A 22702-nucleotide genomic window follows, 5' to 3' on the forward strand; every position below is an offset into this window, starting at 1 on the left:
GGGAGGGGAGCTATTTATGATAAATGTGATAGCTTGATAGAAAGGTCAAAGGTCAGATAAATATTTTTCAAAAATTCTGAAAGTACACACCAAGGTGATCTTATATTAGTTCCTCACATTTGTATGTAACAAAAAATCTCTTGTTATATTGGCTTTAATATCCAGATGTCAACATCCATGTTTTGGCCCAATGTTTGGACCAATGTTTGTGTATTGTTTATGTACTATTGGTTTGTTGGTTGGCCTTAATTGGTCTTTTTAGCTTGACATTTTGTCACCGTTTAGCCATTAACAGATCAATGTTATAGGTTTTACGATATAATTCCGCAATTGTCTCCCTGAACATTTATCTAGGTAGAAATATTATTGATTTGGATGTTGTTGTTTTCTAAACAAACATCAGGAATGTATTGTTTTTCTGAAATGAGGAATTTATTAGGTATTAGTACACGGATACAATATGTTATTATAGGAAACAAATAGAAGGCTGTAACTAAAAACACTGTTGTCAGAAATAAATATACCGTTTTTGTTATTGTTCCTGGTGATACTTGTTTACATCAGCATATCCATAGCTGTTTACATATAAATGTCATTGTTAAACTTGTGTTTGACAGGCATCTCTGTCGGGTTCATTGTTTTACAAGCCTTACTGTATTAGATATTAGAAGAACTCTTAAAATATTTTTGGGGAAAAAAATCTTGACAATTCAAGGACCAATAAAATTCAACTACAATGTATCAGTAACTGTTACAATCATTGAGTTATTTTGATGACTTAGGCTGCAACACTGACAGCCTACCATGTTTGTTCAAATAAATGACCTTGATTGCATGCAGTGGGTCAAATACCTTCTCAACAGCTGGGATAATGGGTTACCAACCACTTGATATTTCACTACCTTCTCAACAGCTGGGATAATGGGTTACCAATCACTTGAATATTTCACTACCTTCTCAACAGCTGGGATAATGGGTTACCAATCACTTGAATATTTCACTACCTTCTCAACAGCTGGGATTATGGGTTACCAATCACTTGAATATTCACTACCATTCAATAGCTGGATATGGGTTATCAATCACTTGAATTTTCACTACCTTCTCAATAGCTGGGATAATGGGTTACCAATCACTTGTATATTTCACTACCTTCTCAATAGCTGGAGTTAATGGTTACCAATCACTTGACTGTTTCACTACCTTCTCAACAGCTGGGATAATGGGTTACCAATCACTTGATTTTCACTACCTTCTCAACAGCTGGGATAATGGGTTACCAACACTTGATATTTCACTACCTTCTCAACAGCTGGGATAATGGGTTACCAATCACTTGAATATTTCACTACCTTCTCAACAGCTGGGATTATGGGTTACCAATCACTTGAATATTTCACTACCTTCTCAATAGCTGGGATAATGGGTTACCAATCACTTGAATATTTCACTACCTTCTCAATAGCTGGGATAATGGGTTACCAATCACTTGACTGTTTCACTACCTTCTCAACAGCTGGGATAATGGGTTACCAATCACTTGACTGTTTCACTACCTTCTCAACAGCTGGGATAATGGGTTACCAATCACTTGACTGTTTCACTACCTTCTCAACAGCTGGGATAATGGGTTACCAATCACTTGATATTTCACTACCTTCTCAACAGCTGGGATAATGGGTTACCAATCACTTGAATATTTCACTACCTTCTCAACAGCTGGGATAATGGGTTACCAATCACTTGAATATTTCACTACCTTCTCAATAGCTGGGATAATGGGTTACCAATCACTTGAATATTTCACTACCTTCTCAATAGCTGGGATAATGGGTTACCAATCACTTGAATATTTCACTACCTTCTCAATAGCTAGGATAATGGGTTACCAATCACTTGACTGTTTCACTACCTTTTCAACAGCTGGGATAATGGGTTACCAATCACTTGACTGTTTCACTACCTTCTCAACAGCTGGGATAATGGGTTACCAATCACTTGACTGTTTCACTACCTTCTCAACAGCTGGGATAATGGGTTACCAACCACTTGATATTTCACTACCTTCTCAACAGCTGGGATAATGGGTTACATCCTGATATTTCATACTACCTTCTCAACAGCTGGGATAATGGGTTACCAATCACTTGACTATTTCACTACCTTCTCAACAGCTGGGATAATGGGTTACCAATCACTTGAATATTTCACTACCTTCTCAACAGCTGGGATAATGGGTTACCAATCACTTGAATATTTCACTACCTTCTCAACAGCTGGGATAATGGGTTACCAATCACTTGAATATTTCACTACCTTCTCAACAGCTGGGATAATGGGTTACCAATCACTTGACTATTTCACTACCTTCTCATCAGCTGGAATTATGGGTTACCAATCACTTGAATGTTTCACTGTGATAAATAAATTTATATCTGATTAAAAATTATATAATAATATTAACCAACTCTCAAATTAACTTCAAATTCGTAAATTTATTATATATAAATTAGAGAGATTTATTTCATATCTTTGGGGTTTTTTTTTCCCAGTTTACTGACTTCAAGAACTATGCAGTAACGGCATCCCTGAAGGATAACCCGAAGTTAGAACGATCCATCGCCCTGTTTAATGGACTCTCCCAATGGATCCAGTGTATGGTCCTCAGTAAGACCACACCTCAACAGCGAGCAGACGTCATCGTCAAGTTTGTCAACGTCGCTAAGGTACATAAAACTCGTTAAAATTTACCTCATACAGTTTCAAAGGAATTAAAAACAGAAAAGATTATGGCATTGTATTTAAAATAAAACTTTAGTTTTCAAAAACGTTGATGATGGAGGTCAGCTTAAAAGTTTAAATATCTTTTTACGAAACATTGCTATGGAAAGTTAAGAAAGAAGAGGAACTTTCTTAATTTGCAGTATAACCCACTGAAGCTCCAGTGTATATTTAGTCACTGTTTTAGTGTCTTAATTAGGAATGACATATCTGTCCATGTCAACGAAACAATAAACTGGGTATAATCACTTGCCTGATATTTGGACAATATCAGAGAGATGTGAGGAGATTGAGATCAGTTTTACTTTGCTATTTTTTGTGGTAATTTCTTTCTTCAAAAAACATTTTCACTTTTCTATTGTGATGTTTTTATAATCTTTATATTCTTACTCTAGAAACTGAGGTTTTTACAAAACTTCAATACTTTGATGTCCGTTGTCGGAGGCCTAACACATAGTGCTCTAGCAAGACTTGCAAAGACCAACGCCTGCATTCCAAGTGAAACACAAAAGGTGTGTGATGATTATTTCAGTCATAGTACCAATACTCATTGCCAGGTTTGAAATGAATTGGATTTTAAAGTTTCGATATGGCATTTATTTCGATGAAGCATATAGGTTTTTATCCATCAATTTATTAAAAAAAATTATTATATTGAAAAAACACTTGACATAAAAAGTGTATCTCTGATTAACATTTACTTAAGTTATCAGTAATACATCCTTGTAACTTAAACAATGTCACTAATAGTCTTGAAAAATGTTTCACTTTATTTTCAGACTTTGATGGAGTTTACTGAACTGTTATCATCCAATAACAACTTTAGTAATTACCGGAAAGTGTTTAACCAGTGTTGTGCATTTAAAATTCCAATATTGTAAGTATTCTAAGACATCAAGAGTTGTCTTCCTTTATCTGTGCCTTGGCTTCATGGTTATCTCCCTTTGCCTATTGCAGTATAAAATTACTAGTGTTATAAAAATATTTTTCCTTTTGATGATACAGCAGAAATGATAAGGTTTAATGCTAGATCAATATCATCTTGTTATGATAAATTTTCTATCTCAGAAGACTGTTGGATAGTCTTCCATATCCTTGAAATATTAAATCCTGTCTCATATTACATTGATGTATAATAACTGAACTAATACTGAATATTTTTCAAAAAGATTACATTTATTTATGAGAATCAAGACACTAAAAAAATATTAACTACAGTATATTGCTAGATTGTTGTGAATGTTAAAACAAAACAGTGATGAAAATATGTTATCTTTACCAACAGTGTTTAGTCTGGTTAGGGAGTACAGTTGAACTGTACCCTTGGTCTTTGACCATGTAAGGGAGTACCTGTACCTAAAGCAAAAGCATTTGCCCATGTAAAGGGATACAGACATACTTCACCTGTAACTATTTGACCTCAACGTATAGGATACATATGAGTTATAACCTTTGACCTTGTTAGGAAGTTCACTTGCTCTTTACCTTTTACCTTGTATAGGATACACATGAATTGTAACTTTTGACTTTTAAACTGTAAACTTTGACCTTTTATGGAGTATATTGAACTTTAACCTTTGACCTTGTAGGGGAGTTCACCTGAAGGACCTCATCTTATTACACACAGCATTACCAGATAAAGTGGAGGGAAGTTTGGTGAACTTCAGAAAAATGGCACAACTTTCTCAGACGCTCAAAGAGCTCACCAAATTACAAAACCATGACAACATTCCTGTGTGTGCCAACATGGACCTTGTTAATACACTTAGGGTACGTTCTGACTGTGTATAGAAAAGTCACAGATATTCTAACTGACAAACAAATATTGATACTACGCTTTATCTTAACGTTCAGTTTGGTTTGTTTGGTTTAATGCCCTATTACTAGCCGGGGTCATTTAAGGTCATACCAAGTTTAAGAGGTTAAATAAATTAAAGCTGGAGAACCCTGAAAAAACCCAATAACCACCTACAGTTAGTACCTTGCTATTGTCTCGGATGGGTTTTGAACTGGCAACCCAGAGGTGGAGGACTTGTGGTACTAATGTATTATATTTACTTACAGACAATTTTATCATACATTCTTGCTAGTAATGAAATATCCTTTCCTCAGATATACATGAATACATGTAGAGTTATGTATACTGATGTGTTTCTATGGTTGTAGTTATCCTTAGATCTACATTATACTGAAGATGAGATCTATGAACTGTCCTTGGCCAGAGAACCACGTAATTCCTTATCATCAGTAAGTACTTCAGATCCTTATTCCAATCGCATGTTGTACAATCTAAATTCTAAGGAGCTAATAAGAGTTTTGTCAATTGCCTTTTTGATACATTATAACTCCTATGTAATGATTGCTGTAACAATACTGTTCCTTGTATTAAAAGGTTCTCAATTATCTCTCCTTTAAATATTAAATGAACAAGAATCAAATTAATATTAACTTTGAAGCTAGAAATAATAGAAAATACATAACAAGTAATTTCTCATCATTAAAGTCTGATGTTATGTTTTACAGCCTTCTACCCCGACAAAGCCAGTAGTATTTGCTGATTGGCTTGCAGGAGTTAGCCCCCCTGTCCCAAACACAATCAATAAACATGTACACGATATGGTCGAAGTAAGTACATGTATCATTTAATTCTTCGTTCTTTTGATTGATATTCTTCCTAGAAGTGTTTAAAATGACCTTATCATGAAACATAATCATGTAATTTAATGGTAATTTTGATCTGTATGAATTTTGTGTTTTTTATATTCATTAAAATACTGATATCATTTATAGTTTAGTTTGTTTGCCATCTCATTTCATAAGTAAATTGATCTTCTGTCATTACACATCTGATCATATTTTTCAACTTTTTCCATTTTTGGTTTTAAATATTCCCCAGTGTGCATCTGCTATAGTATACAGTTATTGAATGGGTATGAGGGAAATAGCACTTTTATTGTCCCCCGAGACATAAACTATTTCCCGAGGCGAAGCCGGGGGAAATAGTTGTGTCAAGGGGGACAATGAAAGTGATATTTCCCGAATAAACCCATTTAATAAGTGTTTTATTATACCATTGAGAAAAATGCTATAACATATAACCCGTTGATATTTTCACTTTTTTCACCGTGACATTCCATATCATCGATAGTGCCCAGTGATTTTTCTCGTACGTAGTCCTTTAAAATATTAACTGCTGTTTTAACAACTTGCTGTGTATTTCCACTGTCCCTATTGGTCAACAATTTTCCGAGAGATTCCTCGTCTAGTATAGGTTGTCGAATCTGGAGGCCATGTTGTAAACAAGTTGTCGTCTGCAGCTTCAAATCTAGATCACCTAAGCGCTTTGTGTTTTTTCGTTGGAAATGGGATACAGTCAGAGAGGTTCCGAATGAAGTACTTCCAATGCGTTATCCAATCAAATTCATGATTAAGCAAAAGTCCGCGAAAATTTGAATGCAGGTAAATAGCTCATTTTCAGGTAAATAGTTCGAATGACTATTTACCCGGCAAATAGCGGTTTTAAACGACTGGATTACGATTGGATTTGAATAGCATTTCTATTTTCTACTCTTTATATAGTGAAAAGGAAGCAAAGGTATAATAATTTTACCTATTACTTATTTATACTTAACAAACTTTTAACTTTATGTATTTTTAGGCAGTGTTTAAAAACTACGACCATGATAAAGACGGGTTTATCTCTCATGAAGAGTTTGAGTCCATAGCGGGCAACTTTCCATTTATAGATTCTTTTTGTGTGTTAGATGCTGACAAGTAAGTACTCTGTTTAAAATTCATCTTTTAGATATGTTACCAATAGCTACACCAGTAGATTTTAAATGTTGTTATAAAGAAAGCCATTATTAGATAAATCGTCAAAATGATTTGAAATCTTCCTAGAAATGTGCAAAATGAAGGCAAATTAAGCAATTTAGGTAGATTTTTAAACTTTCAATATTATGATGCCAAACAAAGATTAAAAGTATCAGTTTGGATGCTGGGGTTATGTTACCATATAGACAACCATACATACCTATGGACAAAATAATGAAAATATCTGATATATACCTACTGAAATATTTTCCAGAGATCTTAAACAAATTTTAATTTAACCATTTTACTTCATCAGAGATGGAATGATCAGTAAGGCCGAGATGAAGACGTATTTTATCAGAGCGAATTGTCATGCATTACGGAAATGTTTTAAACACGATTTCCATGAGATTACCTACTTCAAACCTACGTTTTGTATACACTGTACAGGATTGGTGAGTAGAAAGATCTTGACTCACAGATAGCAATATACTGTTGACCTAGTGAACTTGTATTAATGTAGATGTCACCAGCAGATTACCGTATACTGTAAACCAATTTTCTTTCGCAGCTATTAAATTTCGAGATTTCCATTTCAAAACAAGTTTGCGAATAAAGGATAATTCTTATCAATAAAAATGCTGTAGATATTAATTCGCGAAGATTAACATTCGCATATTTAACAATTGAAGGATAATTCCTATCAGTAAAAATGCTGTAGATATTAATTTGCGGAGAGTAACTTTTGCTAATTTACTTGGATCGCGAAATTGAGGAAAGTAAATTGCACGCCAATAAAAGTTTGTTTACAATAGAAATATAATAGATCTTAAATGACACATTTAGTAAGCCTATTGGTATAACAGATATACAGTACCAGATAGAAGTCACACCACAGAAAGGAGTGAGTTTTCTCGATCTCCTTTATTATAAGACACTGGAACTTCATTTTTTGTATATGGGTTCATCTTCGATTCAACTAGGTGAGGCAGTATATCAAAACCAAGTCACTGTGACCTATATTCAGACCTTTAACTTTATGTCCAGACTCCCTTTATTATTCAAGCATTGATGCCACTATTTTTTAACTTCATCGGGGTATGAAAGAAATTTTGTTTGCAAACTGTTTGAATCTGATTACTTGATGAAGTTACAAAAAGTTACATCAATGATTATAATTGATTTTTTAGACCATTTGATAACATAGAATAAGTTTAAACGGATTATTTTTTTAAAAATCAATACACAGCATCAACATCTCTATTTTGACATCATGATAACGTAGGGTTTTCGCACCATTCTCAGATTTTTTCTTCACAGTAGTATGAAGAAAAAGTATCTACCGATCAGAAAGCCAAACTTGGTATGAAAACAAAGAAAAATTAATTATAAAATAATGTGACTTCCTCCTTGGTAAATGGGTTCATCCAGGATAGGGGGTGTCATGTACCAAAACCAGATAACCCAGGATATGGGTGGTGTCATGTACCAAAACCAGGTAACCCAGGATAGGGGTGGTGTCATGTACCAAAACCAGGTAACCCAGGATAGGGGTGGTGTCATGTACCAAAACCAGGTAACCCAGGATAGGGGTGGTGTCATGTACCAAAACCAGGTAACCCAGGATAGGGGTGGTGTCATGTACCAAAACCAGGTAACCCAGGATATGGGTGGTGTCATGTACCAAAACCAGGTAACCCAGGATAGGGGTGGTGTCATGTACCAAAACCAGGTAACCCAGGATAAGGGTGGTGTCATGTACCAAAACCAGGTAACCCAGGATAAGGGTGGTGTCATGTACCAAAACCAGGTAACCCAGGATAGGGGTGGTGTCATGTACCAAAACCAGGTAACCCAGGATAGGGGTGGTGTCATGTACCAAAACCAGGTACCCTACAGTTGGAACAATGGCATATAGTCAAGAGAAAGCTTGGTATTAATTTGTCATATTGCCATGTTATATTGTGATAATGTGTTTGTCATTGACTTGTTGTATCAGTTGTTGTGGTTTTGAATTCACTTATGCAAATAAACAAGATAAATGTTGATGGGCCACGTCAGATGGCCCCAGGTATTGTCTGACCTTAATAGTGAGTGCATTTGTGTTTATTTTTTGGCAGATTAATACCGTCTTGAAAGCTGAGAAACCTTAATTTAGATCAGTTTTCTTATAATTCATTCTAAACAAATTTATTAGATTTACTGTGAAATTTAAATATTCCACACACTTAAAGTTATATTTCAGACAGATATTGAAGAAGACTTGTTAAAGGAAAATCTACAGGACAAAATAAATTGTTTAGGAATTTAAATGGATGTTCTCAACCTATTGTAAGGATATAACATCGGAAGTCAATGTATCAATAAATTACCTGAATCATGACATAAAATGCTAATACAGGGAGTTTTTAATGAATGAACCATACACTAAAACGTCTGTTAAACATGTACCGTGTCGAGAAGAGCTATCTGAAAATGACATTAAACAGGATTAAATACCGTCGGAGATCTTAACTCCAATACTTGTAAAGTATTTTACATCCTCAAACCTAATGATGACGGTGACATTTTCAATATTCCCCAATATTCCCACGATTATTTTTTATTTTCAATTTTGTAATAAAGTCGCTGGAGCGTTCTTAACAGACGGAAACTCAGACAGAGTTGTCAGATGTGTCAGAGAGAATACAGTTTAATCTAACATCAAGTTCTTTCTTAACATAACAGACATTCAAAAAATGAGCTACGCCTGATTAAACCCACTTATAATGCCTTTAGATGTTTATAACGTAACGAAAGGAGTTCTAATCTGCTTACTGTGTGTGTTTCCTGGGAATTACCATTCATAATTACACCTTTATGTTGGCGACACGTTTTATAGAATAATGAATGACTTGAGAGATAAATCCTCTTGATCGCCTGACTATTTTTCGTGTTCGTCACCTGAAGTGTTAATCTAAGTAGCGGCTGTGTAAATTCCTACTGTCGGAGTACTTAGGTATATAGGTACTGGATGTTGGTTCTAATTTAAACTATAAACTGTGGTTATACATTTCAGTTGTGGGGACTTATAAAGCAGGGCTGGAAATGTAAAGGTAAGTTGTGTATACAATTCACACCTGTGTACTTAGAGATAACATTATGTACATCAAATACACATTCACCTGTCTTTTTACCTGTCTTTTACCTGTGTGGGCGTTAATGTACCGTAAAGTGTTTTGTTTCTGTTTTTGTTTTTTACGTAATCGGATATTATTCACCTATTCAGTTGTACCATTGGTCAGTTTAGCGATCCTCTCAGTATTAATCATTACACGTATTACATATCATGATGAAATTGTTCAGTTTTAAAGAAATGCTTGGAAAGAGTTAGACGCAAATTTACATATAACATATTGACAAATTTGGATCTTGGATTTAAGATTTTCATCCAGGTAATTGGTGTTATAATGTTAAAATTTTTATTCTGTATAAATTCTCTTTTAAAACAGAATCTTTAAATCTCAATTCGGTTCGGTTATCAATATTGTATTAATTAACATCATAATACAGGTAAGGTAATTAATAATTTCAGACGTTGGTCAGTCCCCTGACTTCATAATTTAAATCTTATATAAAGGAAGATGATAGCTTGGCTCTTTCAGATCAATCAGGAAAATTCTTCTAACAATAATGTATTGAATAATTTTAAAATTCTTATCCATCAGAAAGTTTTTGCTACAAATGTATTTATTTAACATTTCATTTGAAGTTAGTCTAGTCAATCATTTGTTTGTTCAAACTTTTGTGTGAGTGTTAGGACTTATTGGAATGGCACCTTAATTGCTATAAAAAATTCCAGTATAAGCCTGACCGTGTTATTGTGGTTTGACATACCACCTTCTAGTGCTAGTTTACCTGGAGGGGGGTTTCATCTATACACTGTAAAATAAATATGAGTTTTGGTCGAATGGTTATAATCACTTCAACTAAATATTGTCGTTCATAAGAACTACTCCAGGCAGGTGCTACTTACAAAACTCGTGTAAAGATTGAATGGAATTTTGATCAGTAAATTGTTGAACCAGAAAGGAATTGATGTATGTAACCCAATTTCAGAAGTTTGTTAAGTGTTTCACAAATTTTTGTGGAATTCTGATTATTTAGTAGTGATAATTTCATTTTTGTGTTGAAGCTTTCAGAAGTACCTTTTAAGCTTGTCATTTGATTGATTACGTGAACTAAAATTATTGGGTAGATTGGGTTTTTCATATATTCAGATATGTGAACCTCAATTTAAAGACAGATTATCTCTTTTGACAATCTTGTGTAATTTATCTTAATTTAGAATTATTATACAGTGGAGCTTGGTTATATTGAAGTCCTTAGGGAATGTGAAATCTATTCAAATTATCCAGATTTCAATGTAACCAAGGAGAAAGGCTACAGATATGTGTGAAAAGGGATAATAATTCATTTCAAATATTTCAAGTATTTCAATATGTTACCTATTTCAAATTAAGTTGGTTCATATATTTGAAATCAATATATATATATACCTGATAGTACCTGATATTCTAGGATGTAATACCTTTTACTTTTAAACTATTAGAGGGGAAAAAAATTGTTAAAAAAGAAAAAAAACTTTAAGTGAAGCTCACAAGCATAAGTATTATGGTAGTGCCTAACTAAGGGTTTAGGTTTTAGTTTTTATTGACTCTTATAGAAACTTTACTTTTCAATTGGTAAATCATATCACAATAATTACATAGTTATCAGTGATGGGATCAGTCAGCTGTCATTGTGTAGTTTATAAAGACTGTGTTTAAATCATTTCATTAAAAGTGGTCCCAGTACACAAGCTGTGTTCACTGAAAATAAACAGTCTTTAGAAATTAATTTTTCTAAACTTTAAAGGTGATATTGTACATAGATCAGCATTCATGATCTGACTTGTTCATACAGTTTAAAATAAATATTTCACAAATAGCAGAATAGCTTAGTATAAAATAAATAAGGTTCAAAATAACTGAATGGTTACAATAGTGTTGTAATGTAGAGCGTATTGGAATTTAGGAGTTTAAGGGTGGTCCTGGTATTGTAGCTCAGAGTATTATTACAGACTTAACAATTAGCTACTGTACACTCAGATATTCTCATATAGACAGAACAATGACAATAAAATATTTTGTTCTTCAATTTTCAGCAAGTTTTTCCCACAATTTTCGAAAATTTGTGTTCTAGTAAATGATGCCTTGGTACACTTTGATAATAAGAATGTAAATAATGTATTTAACTACAGCATAACAGGATCGTGTAGATTTTTAAATCCCTCGTATAATTTTCTCAAACATAGCATGTCATTATGATGGTAGGAACTAAAACATCTGAATCACTAATTATTGCACTTTAATCATTTTGTTTGTAATCCTTTTAAAGCTATTCAAATCATGTCTATTTAACACCTATCATTACAATATACTATTTGCCTTTGAGCCGGCCAGGTATATTGTTAGCGATGTGTATTGACACGAGGTCTACCTTTGATGTGTAAATCCATTGTCTACCTGTCTACAGGTGTTTTAACTTACTCGTCCTGTTGTGGTTTTGAAAACTTTGAAATGATGTGGGATTTAAACTTGACACAAACAGAGAACCATCTATGATCAATTGTAAGGTTGAAAATGTGTGTAGGAAAAATATTTCTTCAACAAAAATTTACATTGGCACATTAACTTTGAAATATTCTGGAATTTTAAGCCGTCGCCATCAAGTAATATATATCATTAGATTTAAAATATTTGTGAAGAGAACATTTCTTCCACAGAATTTTAATCTGTATGTGGTAAGTAATTTAAGGTTTTAGACTGGAGCAAGAGCAAAAAATTAAAAAAAAAAAAATACATTTTTTATTCAGAATTTTTTTTGAGGTGTGGTTTCCTTTTTCAGACTGTGGTATCAACGCCCATAAACACTGTAAAGACTTGGTTGTAATGGAATGTCGAAGTAAGCAGCATGCAGCTTGTAATCGACGACAAGACTCAGTAACAAACGGTACGCTTTTCTTCAATTTTGGTTTAGGTTGATTAGTTTTAGCCTATAAACAGCCAGGGTTTGATGGTGGAGGAAAGTCAGAGTACCAAAGAAAAACCACCAACCAGTGATCAGTACCTGGCAACTGCCTCACATGGGCTTCAAACCCGCGACCCAGAGGTGGAGGACTTGTGGTAATGTAATGTTGGACACCTTAATCACTTGGCCAGTGAAGCCCCTGCTTTTCTTAGAATCTTTATTTCTGTGAATACATTTGATCCATACTATTAAATAAGACAAACCAAAAACAAACTTTTTATCATTCATGGGTTTGTTAATTGATTGATACAAAAGGAAAGAGGAAACTTTCAACTATTAGCATATTATGCGGAAACATTGTTGACATCTTGCAATCATCTACCTGGTATATCACTTGTTTGTGTACCAACTACTTTAATGGGTGGACTGGTGTCATGTACAGGTAGCTCGTGATCTTTTCTTGTATAGACTGATATGGCAACATTTATTTGATATTCATCAAGAACCCTTCAAGACCACAACTTGATTTATCGCAATGTTAATTTCGATTAACTATAATAGATTGCGAGACTTGAACCTTTTTCTGTCAATAACCAATCACTAATTGAAACATCAGTATCTTATTTTGAACAAATTTCATTACATGTTCAGGAACTCCTACACAAGAACTGACATACTCATCTAAACGGAAAATGTCACAGCGACAGAAACGGAATCGGGTCCACCAGGGCACGCAGACAGAGGAAATCTATTTCATGGACTATCAGATGAGAAACTCGCATATGAACGGGGACGGAGAATTTTACGAGGAACAGAGTCAGCTCTACGATCGGTTATTGAAGGCGGAGGAGGTGAGTTATCTGATTAAATATATTTACATTTTTTGTTAGTTCATTAAGTACAATGTATCATACAATTTACAGAGTGATTCAACAATTTCAGGGTGGGACATTGTTTAAGGTGTGTCTTAGTTAAACAAACATCACTGCTAGACAACACCGAACTAAAAAAAAATAGATTTTTATTTACAGTCAAGTTTAGGTAACATAGGTATATTCATGACAACTGATATATCTTTGACTATATTTAGATTCTTAAAACCTCAATATACACCAACACTAAACACGGACTATTTTAGATTACACATATAACAATAGGTAGAGTACTGTAGGTGGTAAGCAGTTACCAACAAATATACTATCCACGGATATACAAAGTCACTTGCCGAAATTCTTGAAATTTTTGTGTTAGGCAATCCATTCATAGTATATGTTCCTTACAATATATTACTGGGTGTTTCACAATCAGATTTGGCACATCTTTAAAGGCATTGAGTAGATTGTCATACATCTGGTAAGCTCAGTATAATACGGTACAATAAGTTGAATGAAACATATCCAAAGCGCTTTGAGGTCTAGAGAAATAGTTTTGCATTTTGGCTATCATCCAGTAAAGAGCTTTGATAAGGAAGTGCATGTTTAGACTGGGGGAACTGCAATAAAGGGATAAAATATTCTATTGTAAAATTTCTTTTAGAAAATCTGTTTAGGATTTAGGATTTATAGACTATTGAATATTTTATTATGATAATGAAATTTGCTTGCCAATTTTCTTTTAATTACATGTACAACATTTTGAACAACTTTTGAGTTTAATCTTATACACATAATATTACATCTCGATTTACTAAGTGTACATTATAAAAATAAGGAAAAAGATATGCATGGTGCACTCTGAGATTAATGTTCATTAAGATTCATGTAGGTAATGAATGATTGGGGTAAAAGGTTGTATATTTTAGCATGTCAAAGTCTTATTAGCCAACCATATGATTTTTGTTACTTGACTCTCTGAGTTTAACTTGTCTGGTGACATGGAAAACTACTAAAATAATCATGATAATGAATATATCTTAAAATATCAACTACCAATTTTGATGATTGAACTACTAGGAGTATCCTAATATACTGAAGCTTCCAAACAATTGTTCTGAAGTCACGATTCATGAAAGGACATGTACTGTAATAGAATGAACTTTCTTTTCTTGACAACAACATTGTATCAAAATGGCCTGTATCTATAATTATTGGGCAATATTCAGGTAACAAAACAGTTGTTTCATGCCTTATCAGTCAACACTCAATCAAAAAGTCTACTATGGTGTTGGAGCCAACCTTATGTATTGATTTCCTCAGCCTTCAACATGGGAATTAGTTTGTACGGTTAGTTCCAGTATCTCTGGGAAACAGTTTTGGCTATTGACTAATAAGGCATATAACAGCGTTATACTAATGATTTAAGGTTATATGGTATAACACTCCCTCCGAATTACTATTAGAAATACTATGAATGGAGACATATGGTATTGGTAATGGTTATCCTACCCAATCATTGATGGGCCTTTATATTAACATTAATAATATACCAAGTAGACCTCAAGGATAAAAGTCCATCGTCCCATTGTACAGTGACCAATATTACACATGGGTCTCTTAGAGATGTCTCAATCCGATGGAAAAATGTTTGGCTGTGCAGAATGAGGCTTACCGATAACTTGCTATCCAAACATGAGGGTTGATATGTCTCTGTGCAAACAACAGAAGCATGTTGCAGCATTTTTCTCACATACAAAATGGAAATTTGGTAAATCATCACTATATAACATGTTTATGATATGCAAATCAATGATGCTATGCATTTGTAATCAGCATCATTGTTCATTCCAGCTCTATATCCTAACCAAATTTGAAAATATTGATCTTTTTTCCAAACAATAGCTGAAAATTCATTTTACCCAGTAAGTATGTGAGAAAAATTTGGCCCAAATGTTATACAAGGCCAGCCAGTGTGCCAGTTGTCCCTTTACCCTGTAAAATACAACAATATGTCAAACATAAATCCTAGTATGTGTAGCTGATTATAACTCTGTATCTAATCTTAGTCTCAGACATCTGCTCAGGACCAGGCACCGTAAGTGGCACTACTAGATGTTTTGTGTACACCCAGATATGTTGTGCTTGTCTCCCCTTAGTTTCTATTGTAATCAAACCCGTTGTAGCTAGGAATGGACTTTCTATTTTATCTGTTTGCTTCTTTTTGAAACGAAGGAAAGAAAAAAATATTGTATATTCTGCATTGATCATTCTTTTTATCGATCCAAGTCTTGATTTTTTTTTTTTACTTTCAGCATGATGCTGTTTATTGGTGTTTTTTTTATCTGAAACACATTTGCCTTGATAAACCTTATGCATATTATATTTTGCATCGGTCATTGAACGCTGTTGAATTTTGTTGTATGATTATCATGACATCCTTGCAGTTTTCGGAATGTTATAATTACCGGTAATTCAAAATGAAAATATTGACCAGCCGTGGTATATGTTGTTCACTGTTGCATGACCATTGTCAAAGCTGGAGGTTTTTTATGATCATATCACTTCCAGTTTTAAAAGCTCTTCTTACGATACCTATCATGGCTACATACATGATATCCAAAACTTGCATGTTTTTTGTCTGTTTTTCTTTATCTGGTTATGGATGTACGTTAAGAAAATGACAAACTAGCTAAGAATCTGTAGTTACAGAAATTGGGTTAGTGTAGACTAGAGAATTCAAACTTTGTGGGAACTTTGAGGTTGATGACATTTTAATTGTTTAGTTACTTGTAGTATAGACTTATCAGAATAATGTTTATATTCATGTACACTCAGATAGCATTAATAATATTGTTTATTTCACTGATTAAAGTTACGGGATATCCCTCGTTTATAAACCAAGTCAAATAACAGTAACTTTACTTTTATTTTCTGTATATTTCATTTAAAGTCTGAATGTAGTATATCATGTATTACATTTCACGATGTTGGGGCTAGTGTAGGAATACATCTCCAGGTTCCGTATTTCACCTAATCAGTCCTATATAAATACCCCTTCTATTCCACCATTTAAAATACAAAATCTTCTAAATTTATTTACAATCTTTTTGTTTAGGACATATGCAGTTTTCAAACTTATACTTATGTATTATTTGTGGTCAAATATGGTATTCTGATGAAATACAATGCAATTTGTGAATTAGGTATTGGAGTGATGTAGAACCCGGAATGTTGTTTAAATCATTGATAAGTTAATAAGCCCAAATATTCTGTTAAAATGATGTTACGTTGATAACTTAAAACTATTTTGTTTGATTCAGGCCCGTGACAAGTTGATGGCCGAAAACAAGAGATTGGAGGCCAAGTTAGAGGCTAGTAATGACCAAATCGTCACTCTCAAGTCTCACGTCGGGATGATACGCAAAAACACAATAACATTCATCCTCGAGCAAATGGATGCCCTTCACATTCAACGGGATACTGAAGTCTGATGGCATGTTCATGTCAGCCACACATACATGAAACTCGTGGTTATCATTGTGTAGGAGTGATGCTACAAATTATGGATACATTTTTGGATCCATCTGACCACATTCCATACATCTGATATATTTATAAGGACCCACGATTACTAAGCTCCTATATCGTAGAATAATTTTGCTACCCTTATTGCAAGGGGAAGTAATCCATTTTCGGATTATATGACCACCAATGGGAGATAATAACATCATGGACGTTGTCTCAAACAGGAGTTTCAGTAAGTTCTTAAGATTTCTGATAGACGTCAGGGATGATGGAGGGACCATGTGACGTGACTAAAATGTGTTCTAGTGATGGAACAACTATAAAATGGCAGCCATGATTGATCTCCATAGAAATGTTACATGTCATTTACAAAAACAGACTATGACAGAGTGCTACTGTGAACATGGGATCAATTAGAGGAACATTCCATTGTGATAGAAACTGTACAAATCCCATTAAAATATGAACTTAATTCTGGTTTAGGGAGATTTTGAGTTATATCTTGTATGGAACATTTAGGGTTGATCTCAGATAGGTTTCCTTGGAGAACAGTTGGGAAGCCCTGTGTTTCAGTGAATGATACTGGTCTACACATCCAAGGTCCCCAACATAAAGGAAAGAAAGGATATCCAACCCAAAACCATCACCACACCACAAGAGCTGAGATGGTGACATGTAGTGAATTACAACAGAAATACGTGTTATTTTAAGGTATGAAAATGCCCTAAACAAATTAACATTAAATTGAAGTGACCCACAGTAAAACTGAATATAAAATGGTATGTTGTATTACAACAGGCTGTACATCTCAACACTCATGAGATGACAGGAACGAGAAATAATATGGAAAACAACAATGCTTGTGGGTTTGGACTGGAATGTGTGAGATGAACTATCAATGGCTACAATGACAGGAATATGATGAGGCGACAATGAGTCTTAGAAGAAAAGTGTCGTTGTATATTTTCTTTCTCCATGTATATATGACAAAACTGTTTAAATTCAACAATACCTCGATTTCCAGCAGGTCCAGGAGAGATATCCATGTGTGGGGACTAAACCTTGTATCAAGGACTACGTACTGCACCACTCTGGGTAGGTTTCAGCTCTCCAGAGACCAATATGGCTGTCCTGTGATACAGACCCCTTATAAGAGACTTCTAGTCTCTCACCCAAATCCTTAGGGATCAAAGGACAATGTGTGTACTAATGGCTCTTCCCGAGTGTTGCTGGACAATGCAGCAAAACTTCACATTAGTTCCACTAAACCTTGACCTTGGATTTTGATTTATCCTGACCTTGACCTTGAAAATTTCCTCTCAACCTTGGAATTTTGGCATGACCTTGGTTGTAATATCTCACCTCATTTTGTGTATCATTTCACAGTTGTACACAATTTTTTATATCATTTGTTGATATAATAACACATAAGAAGAAGGAAGAATTTTGAAGAAAATTAAAGATTTCATATATGACAGCAATCAACTATTTGATGAAACAGGCATCATTTTCTAACAAAGTTCAAAGCAGTATTTTTATATTATCAGAGAAAAGAACAAGGTGACCTTGACCTCTCCTTGTGATGTACATAAAAAACTATATTTAGATTGTGCAGGTTATTTTTGAACATGTCAGAAAAAGTGCTATAATTATAGATCTGATCTTCACTTCATCTGTATCACAAATCATCAAAAGTACTGTGTGGTCCTAGAGTGTCACAAAATTAACATAATCTATAATAAAACATTGGATCAATTTACAACAATCATGGTAAATACCGATTGATTTTCTTAGCTGTTATCTTTTCTTCTTCTCTACAAAAATCAAAAACATTCAGTATCAGTTTATCCTTTAATTCTTAGGATACAATGTACATACAATATTTTACTTTTATTTTGATGTGCATTCTTAATGACTAAGAGAACTATATATTTTATCATTTAGGTTTTTTTTTTTTTTGTTTTTTTGGTGATTTAAAAGATTGGTTTACGATCTTATCTACAATGATTCAAGTGCGATTTATCAACCTTATCAAATGTTCATAGACAATTTATATCATTTGTCATTATTTATTCTACCAAAGTTTATTTAATTGTGTATGTGTGATAGTTTCATTGTTACAAAGATAAAGATTCACCAGGCTCTGAATTCAGTAGCAGTAATTACCCAGTATTTAGGTATTGAGGTAAAAACATGACTAAAGTTAGAATCCTTTCCATTAGTTGGAACACTTGATATGAAATGATTTCAGAATCATTGGACCACTATGAGACTGAGTTTGATAGCAATGTCTATAAGTTAGAACAGAGTCCTGGGACTTTGTTTTCTATTGTATATATATAATTATGTAATGTTATAATTTGGACGGTTCACCCATGGGGACCTACAAGTGATAAAGGTTAAGTGCAATAAAATTATATTTATACATGTTTTATAAGGAGGGGTAATTAAGGCGACAGGTTGTTGTGATTTTCTAATTTACCTGTAAGAAGAGCAGGTGCCTTAAGTCTACCCATTATGTACTGCTTCTAAAAAAGGATCTCTTTCTGAAATGAAACCCTAGTTTCTATTTTTCCTGTAATTACTTTATGATAGTAATAGATCAATTTGTATGCCTAGGTGCTAGCATACATTTTAACTGTACGATAATTAAGCTGTAACTTCACTATGTGTATATGGTGTTATGTTTTCTGAAACATAAATGACTTTTCATTAAAGTATCATCATGGTATCGTTCATAATTTCAGTATTGCAGCTGTATTATTGTAAATCATTATTTAACTTGTAGTTAGGAAAAGAATTCATTATATTTTATCATTTCTTTAACCTGATATTTGGGTCAATCATCAATACTTGCTCCAAATTAGCTTGAAAATAAGAAACAGAACGAGATTATTAACAGTAAGGGAGATAATTTTATAGAAAGGGAGATAATTCATACATTTTTTTTTTTAATATAAACAAAAATATTGAATTATTAAGTATCAAAACCCTAAGATTTGTTTCTATCAATGATTTTGCAGAACATGATTCACAAAATGTTTTAATCTGACAAAATTAATCTGTAATTTTCTTTCATGATGCTCATTATTGGAAATACTGGTCAGTTATTTGTTGAACTATTTTCATGATGGAATAAATTAAAAAAAAAAATGTGAAGCATGCTCATATTATATGCTTTAGGAAACTAATACATGTATTTGTGATCCTCTTTCCAAATTATTTAAAGGTGGTAAAAGTTTAAAAAAAAAAAAAAAGAAGGAAAAAAGTAAAACAAATATCTGTTGAGATATAAAACTTTTCAAACTTTTTTGATGTATGGTTATAAACAAATATTGCTAAATCTTCTTTATTATTATTTTCGTATGAAAAGCAATAATATTTGTTTTGGAAGAATTCACTTAAAAACCTGTAACGACAAATTCTGTATAAGTAGTCTAGTCAGACTAGTTGTCTGGTTTCATATCTCTAATTATGAAGATTGTTTTGTCTTTATAGAGTTAATTGGGTATTTCTTAATTTATTTTGAATAATAAAAGTACTACTGTTTAAATCAAAATCAACAAACTGCTCTAGATGAAGGATATTGCCATTATTGGCAATCGTCTATTGATGAGATGTTATAAAGGGAGGTAAATCCTGTTTATAGTAAGGTTTTACTCATAACAAAAGAAAACCAACTCTATTGCCAAAATAACTTGTGAACATAGAAAAAGCTCAATTTTTAAGACATTTTACATACTTTGTATGACATTCCATCTGAACCACCTGATCACCATACATATATACCTGGTAGTGTTATATCTCACCATCTCATTGGATCATTTTGTTGTGATCATGTTACTAATGGCAACACCGTATGGTGTAGTGATCATTTTTATAATCTACTACTGCTGCTAGTAAATGAACAAAACCTGTCTTGTTTTTCACAAAATATGTATTTTCTTTTATATTTGTATAACAAAACAACCTAATTGGATACCAACTTCGCTTGCCAGGAGTATAGGTATTCAGTATGATATTCTCCCTGAGAGAAAGTATTGAACTGAATACCCTTGGCTATCAAAGTTGATCGCATACTTAACCTCAGCTTTTCTATATTAGCACACTCTTTTTCTCAACAAAATCTCAAGATCAAATTTTGTCTGTTATGAATGTTATGTAATTGTTTTTAGTTTAATTTATTTCTGATCTGACCAATTATGTTAACTATTAGAACACTGTCACTTGTTTACATGTGTTACTACAGAAAGTATCAGACTGTATGTTTACTGTCATTCCGTAATCAAACTATCGATACATTCCGCTGTTAGGAATCATTAATGTGTACTAGAACAACCATTCGGGGCTGCTTGCTGGCATTGCAGACCATGGTCTAGACATTTATTTATTTTCTACCACCCAACATTCACTTCGGATGTCAGTCAGTTGAAAATTAGGTTCTGATGAATTTTACCAAAATAAAAGCTAAAATTATATTTTAAAATTTATCTTCACATTGGTTTTTTTTTCCTCATTTTTTTGGTTGACATTTTCAATATTTTTATAAATTTTACTTTCAAAAATCGTTTTGAAATAGAAGCTTATTTAAAACACATGTTACCAATAAATTCTACTAAATGAAATTATTTCAATAGAGAATGGAGTCCCTAAGTTGATGTTGGGTGGTCATTATGTGTAGATGTATTGGGCAATGTTATTATGTGTTGAGTGTTGGATATCATTAAACAAGCAATAGACAACAGGAAAACCTGCCTATAACAATGTTAAATGTCTGGGTTGTACCTGTGAGGAGTGTATGTGTATAAGTGTGTGGGGAAGGTGTGTGACGTACGTGTGTGTTGATGGATCTGATGTGAGAATTTTTACTATTGTTGTGATGTACACAAACATGGGTGCTTCGTTCAATAGAAATGACAAATTAAAACATCTATGTCAATAAATTTATAGAAAACTACTCAATGTGTTTGTTATAAGAACATGGACCTTTACTACATTAGATACCAATAAAATGATTTGTTATAAGAACATGGACCTTTACTACATCAGATACCTATAAAATGATTTGTTATAAAAACATGGACCTTTACCACATCAGATACCTATAAAATGATTTGTTTTAAGAACATGGACTTTTACCACATCAGATACCTATAAAATGATTTGTTATAAGAACATGGACCTTTACCACATCAGATACCTATAAAATGATTTGTTATAAGAACATGGACCTTTACCACATCAGACACCTATAAAATGATGGTGTTCTAGGGATCACTTAAGTTTTGTTCAACAGCCAGTGTCATAAGGTTCTACCAGGTTAAGAAGGCGAAGGAAAGCAGGAGTTGACAGAAAATCACCAAAGTCATGATATTGCACATGGTATCTACCAAACATGGACTTAAAGCTTCAAACCCAGAAGTACAATTACATGTGGTGGGGCTATGGTAATACCTGCATGTCGGAATACCTTAAGCTCTGAACCATTATGTCCCATGAAGGTTTCAGAAAAATTGTAGTACAATGTATTTAGATTTACTTCCATCAGGTGCTACATCTTCACATGCCAAGGGATACAATGTGTCTACTTCTCTTGAGGCAAAATCGTAAATGTTGGTTAGATATTATCAACAAATATGTCCATTCTGTAATTCATT

The 22702-nt window shown here is 33.3% G+C and overlaps 1 protein-coding gene across 9 annotated transcripts in view; it reads left to right on the forward strand.

Moving 5' to 3' along the window:
• Positions 1-22002, forward strand: part of LOC138318492 (ras guanyl-releasing protein 3-like) — an 80504-nt gene extending 58502 nt beyond the window's left edge. For 8 of the 9 annotated variants that reach the window (XM_069260899.1, XM_069260898.1, XM_069260897.1 and 5 more), the window contains 12 exons: positions 2553-2726; positions 3177-3293; positions 3561-3658; positions 4371-4551; positions 4948-5028; positions 5305-5406; positions 6440-6555; positions 6911-7049; positions 9653-9689; positions 12523-12627; positions 13297-13496; positions 16841-22002. In XM_069260899.1, the coding sequence (XP_069117000.1) occupies positions 2553-2726; positions 3177-3293; positions 3561-3658; positions 4371-4551; positions 4948-5028; positions 5305-5406; positions 6440-6555; positions 6911-7049; positions 9653-9689; positions 12523-12627; positions 13297-13496; positions 16841-17011 (1521 nt within the window). In that variant the 3' untranslated portion in view covers positions 17012-22002. Of the gene's footprint in view, positions 1-2552; positions 2727-3176; positions 3294-3560; positions 3659-4370; positions 4552-4947; positions 5029-5304; positions 5407-6439; positions 6556-6910; positions 7050-9652; positions 9690-12522; positions 12628-13296; positions 13497-15586; positions 15616-16840 lie in introns of all 9 variants that reach the window. The other variant, XM_069260905.1, reaches the window with a different exon arrangement.
• The last annotated feature ends 700 nt before the right edge of the window (positions 22003-22702 follow it).

Source organism: Argopecten irradians, chromosome 3 (assembly GCF_041381155.1).
Source record: "Argopecten irradians isolate NY chromosome 3, Ai_NY, whole genome shotgun sequence".
Classification (NCBI taxonomy): Eukaryota; Metazoa; Mollusca; class Bivalvia; order Pectinida; family Pectinidae; genus Argopecten; species Argopecten irradians.